General features: G+C 35.3%; 1 protein-coding gene across 1 annotated transcript; it reads right to left on the bottom strand.

Annotated features, from left to right (window-relative positions):
• Window positions 1-436: 436 nt before the first annotated feature.
• Window positions 437-4,763, bottom strand: LOC123185033 (uncharacterized). The gene is made up of 7 exons (XM_044597052.1): window positions 4,709-4,763; window positions 4,401-4,501; window positions 3,272-3,349; window positions 2,115-2,276; window positions 1,968-2,021; window positions 1,723-1,872; window positions 437-864 (listed from the first exon to the last, which is right to left on the bottom strand). Exons 1-7 carry the CDS (start codon window positions 4,728-4,730, stop codon window positions 487-489), a joined length of 945 nt encoding a protein of 314 aa, XP_044452987.1. The 5' UTR covers window positions 4,731-4,763; the 3' UTR covers window positions 437-486.
• Window positions 4,764-5,197: the final 434 nt, after the last annotated feature.

Genomic DNA, 5,197 nt, shown 5'->3' with positions numbered 1-5,197 from the left:
CTACTCCCCCCCCTAAAAAAATAAAAACCCTTGCTTCTGCCAGCTGCTGATGCGTGGATGCCTTTTGATCCCGGTTGGTGTTACCAACCGGGACTAAAGGTGCTCCTGCCTGGGCGCCCCGTAGAGGCCACGTGGAGCCCCTTCTATCTCAGTTCGTAAGCGAACCAGGACTAAAGGTTTGGGGTTTTAGTCCCGACCCTTTAGTCCCGATTCCAGAACCGGGGCTAAAGGGCCTCTGAAACCGGGACAAATGGGTCGTTTTGTACTAGTGTACGAACGCATGTGCTTTCTCCTACTTTGTTTACCTACTAAGTCATTGCAGCTCTTGCCAATTTGTTTTACACTGCCGACATGTTGTGTCCTGTAGACAAGGTCTGAGTTCATATTTATAATAACATGAGAGATGTGTGTAATTACTCATCTCATGAGAGGCATGTGTTCAATGATGTGTTTATCACTTTTATTATATTCAACAAGTGATACTCGTCAACCCATACAACCAGCTGGACCTCCATAGTAAAACATATGGCCATCCTTTTTAGCATGGAGAACGTCACTTACTTTGTAACATGCTGGCCTGGTGACAAGTCTAACCAAGCCACTCGGATCATATACATTAGCTTTGGAATCAAAGAGCTTGATATTCTTAAAGTATGCTGCTTTCCTTTGGCCCTCTTCTGGAAAATGACCGCTACCCATTGCGGGACCACCTTTATCCTTATCCTGGTAATTGACAAATCCAAGCAATGCTACTCCGGGGGCTATACCATACAGTCTAGGACAAAGCTCTTTTGGAAAATGGCCCAAAAATGCAGGTTTATGCAAATCGTCTCGATACAACACCCAATCTCTCGTTTTTGGATCCTACGAGTTACGAAAAATGATAAAAATGGTCAGTAATCCGTCGATATGTTAATACCCTTGTACTGAAATTTGCTAGGCTGCAAATAGTGAGTAATATATATGGCACTAAAACCTATTATGGGCAGAAAGGAATTACATAGTAAAATAATACTCCCTCTGATATGGATTAATTGATGCATCCTCTATAAAGTGTCCATTTTATATTGTAAGTTTTTTAACAAGCTTTACATATTCACTAAAGAAGATACTCCCTCCGCTCCATGTTAAATGTGGTTGCTTTAGTACAACTTCATAACGTACTTAGTTATTTATTGATCCCTATGTTTCTAAATATTTGCCATGGAGTACATGTGCTATTTTTGTCCAAGCATACACGAGTCGAAGTAACATTAAGAACTATTATCCAGCTCAGAAAATAAATAATATGTGCTACATGAATGTTTGAATTTGTTTCTGGAGTTTATCCTATATTTTTTGGTGAGCTATGGGTACATGTACCTATTATTACGTCCCTAGACCAATTCAAAATTAATATGCCCTAAAATAATTTCCATGTGATGGAATTTAGTGTTAGTGTGGAATAAGCTATAACTGTGACTATATTTATAAATCACACACATACTTCATAAATTTATAGTATGTAAGAATATGTTGAATGTACTATAGGGTATTTTATAATTGGAGTTTATTGCATGTTCATTTCAGTAATTTGTAATTTCATGGGAGCAAGAGGCGATGGAATTTTTATGTTGCCTGAAAATATTTGTTTACACACTCTTATTTCATGAACAAAAAAACCTTTGATATTCTAGATGGTCTACAAACTGATATTATGAGAGTAGTAGTACAAGGGCGTACTGTATGCAGGCTAATTGTTATGTAGCGATCGTCCCGGCCGTAAGTCGAGGGAGGAGCAACAGCTTGACCCGGAACAAGTGCAGCTCCACTAGCAGGCACAAAACCATGGCATTCCAAATTGTAACAGCCCGTTGATTTGTTGTCGTCTTTCTATTGGATGAAAAAACAAATTGTAATATTATTAAACATATGAAAATGACACCATTTACCTTTACTCTAATGATAATAAATTAATATAGACTTACCGTCCATCGTATAAAGAAGTGGACATCATTATTATTATATAACTCAGGAAGTACCTACATCAACCATAATTGCATTTTTTTTATTTTGTGGTAGTGCTTGAGTTCACAATGATATTGAAAATAATATTCGCAAATGTTTCCAATTACATGAAATCCAGCTTCGATCATATTGAAGGTCTTATCTTGATCATCAGTGCTGATACTTATTGCTGCCCCGGATTCTTGGGAATGATGTTGTACTTGTGAACCCCATATACCTATTTTAACTCGAGCGCCGTAGCTGCTTGCTCGCGTGATCCAGCCAGCTACCTAGTAACAAAATAAAGGAAATAAGCTTATTAGCTCATATACATGAATAATACAATTGGCTGTTGGAAAAAGAAATACTACACTCTTAGACCTCTCGCAATCAAAGTACCATAAGAATATCATGCACTATCGAATGATGTGGCACTACAATTAAGAATGTGAAAGAGATTCTAGTATCAAACTATGAAACAGTATCACAGTGAGTCAAATGTCAAAATATAATAAGAAATAGATCATAGCCCAATTTTGTATTTTGATTTTACAATAGACTAAATGTGGTGACAATATGATATTGTTCATAATATTTGTACTCAGGATGTATTATCACGGACGGATATATGTCATATGCTTATTATAAACTACTACTCCTTTATTATTTAGTCCTCATAGAAATACTACTACTCCCTCCGATCCTTATTAATTGACGTTGGTTTAGTACAAAGATGTACTAACTTTATACTAAACAAACATTAATTAATACAGATTGGAGGGAGTAGTATATGTCGTCCTCATAGAGGGATGAGACTGAGCATAAGGACTTCTAAGTTTTACTAGGTTCCAAAAACATACATCATAGAAATAATATGCAAAATATTGTTTACAATACAAGAAACTTGTTCTCTTTCAATTTATAGAATTGTGAAAAAAGAGGTAGTAGAAGATGCCTAGATTTTTTCTACGGAATCCCCCCTCAAATTAAATTATATATTTAGTGAGAATTTACAAAGATGGAAATCCTCCAATCTTTATACTTCCTCCGATCCGAATTAATTGATGCAATCTCTATGGAACAGGTTGTGTCAATTAATTCGGATTTGAAGGGAGTACTTAGAATCTTTGGAATGATAAAGAGGCTCGGAACAGAATGAAGATCTAGTTATTTATAACCCATTGGCAGACCAAAGTTGACTCTTGTTTTGGATAAATGTACAATAGCATCATTAATTATATCAAAAACAAAAGACTAGAATAGAGGACAGTGATGAATGCTTTACATGATTGTAATCATTGTTGCCTTTGTATTTGTTCCTCCCAGCTAACACAAACGAGGTTGATCTTGGTGATGTTAAAAACTGTCAAGAGCATAGTAAAATTTTAACCTACTTTTGAAGAAATGAGCTAAACAACATAAACCGCATGAAGTAAATCATAGGGGTAAGATCCAACTTTGATCCATAATTTTACTTTACTGTATTTATGATCAATAATACTAGATGATGGTGCTATTTGGGACAGACCTACACATATAAGATTTATGTATCCTATGTGAATAGTTATATAAATATAAGTATATGTATTTATTACTTATTTAAAACATCCAGGTGTTGGAGAACTAGTTGAGAATATTATTACAAGCTTCCAACAAAGATGACTCACATGCATAACAAGCATATTCTAAGGCATGTATATTATAAAACATGCACAATAAAAAATATTTTACTCCCCATAATCTTAAGAATTATTTTGATAATTCCAGGCAATTTTTATTCAACTTTTGCTCCTCGAGGTATCTATACTTCCAACTATTTATAACTCAGGTTTTCTATTCAGATGGATTAAATAGGTAGTACACATAAGGTAGTTTAGGTGAGGTGGGGTGGTTTTTAGTAACAACTGACATTGAACTAATATTTACCTTTTTTTAATTTCCGAAGCATGAAAGGCGCATATGGTCATGTGCATGTTTTAAAATGATGCAGCGCGTGGAATAATAAGTGCACCCACAAAATTTGGTTTGAAATGTATATAGAAAGTTGGTAAAACAATTCTATGTATTTAATGATAGGCATTCATCCATTATTTCTTTTAAGAAGCCGAATGGATTGATTCGGTTTTCAAATTTTGCAGGTACATGTACTATTATGCTATATACATATGTGAATTCCATTAGAAAATTATAATTGTATTGTGTATCTTGTTTTTCTTAAAACAACATAGATATTATTGGGATGATGTCATTAGGTCCCTTTTAGAAAGTAGTAACTCCTTTATGGAAAACACATGGAGGGAATATGCTAGTAATGATCCATGCATACCCTAAACCTTACTGAATAGAAGAATTAACCTAGAGAAAGCATAGCTCTTGAAAATGTATAGAAAATATATATTAGATTGTAGTATTACCGTCCCATTGTTTTGCAAGCGTCCATATGCATCTACTGAAGTGAGACCGCCGGATGCACATAAAAAGCATATCAACATGGCTACCACCATGTAACCCATTGCTATGAGAAACAACATTCTTATTAGAACTTGGTATGCTTATATTGCTATAAAAAGCATATCAAAATTTGGGAGGCAATTTCGATAGTATATATTGGTTGTAGTGTGGAAGTATGCTTATATTGGTTGTGGTCTTCCCAAGAAATGTAAAATGTACATATTTGCTAAAATTGGTTAAATAAGAAATCAAGGGGGGCTAGTAATCATACCTGAAGTTCTTACAATCCACATTTGATGAGAAGAATAGAAGTTTGACCTGCTTTTATAAAGGGGAAAGAGTCGTGAGTTAGACTACGTGTTGGTTGGATAGGAGTGGCATGACATTTGTTGGACATCACCGCACTCTCTTCCCAATTGTCATATTATCTCCACACTCTCTTGCCAAGTGTCATAGAAAATATGACACTTGACAAGGGTTTGTGGAGATGCCCAACATGTGTCATGCCACTGCTAGTGATCAAACACGTAGTCTACCATACTAATATTTCCCCTCTATAAACCCATATCAAGACATTTATTCCTCTAGCCAAGTTTGATAAATAATATGACACTTGTCAAGTGAGCTAGAGATGCAAAACACTTGTCAAGCCACCCTAGTGATCCGACACATAATCTAACTCACTACTCTATCCCCTCAATAAATGCAGGTCAAAACATATTTATTCTTCATATCTTCGTAATCAAATCATGATTGGAAG

The sequence above is a fragment of the Triticum aestivum genome, chromosome 2A, assembly GCF_018294505.1.
Source record: "Triticum aestivum cultivar Chinese Spring chromosome 2A, IWGSC CS RefSeq v2.1, whole genome shotgun sequence".
NCBI classification, from domain to species: domain Eukaryota; kingdom Viridiplantae; phylum Streptophyta; class Magnoliopsida; order Poales; family Poaceae; genus Triticum; species Triticum aestivum.
This window is presented reverse-complemented; position numbering and strand designations above follow the sequence as displayed.

Coding starts and splice junctions, on each gene's coding strand:
- LOC123185033 (XM_044597052.1), bottom strand. CDS start 4,730: ATGTGGATTGTAAGAACTTCAG. Junction 2,022..2,114: donor TGATCGAAGCTGGATTTCAT/GTAATTGGAAAC, acceptor TGGTTGATGTAG/GTACTTCCTGAGTTATATAA. Junction 1,873..1,967: donor ACTTCTTTATACGATGGACG/GTAAGTCTATAT, acceptor TTCATCCAATAG/AAAGACGACAACAAATCAAC.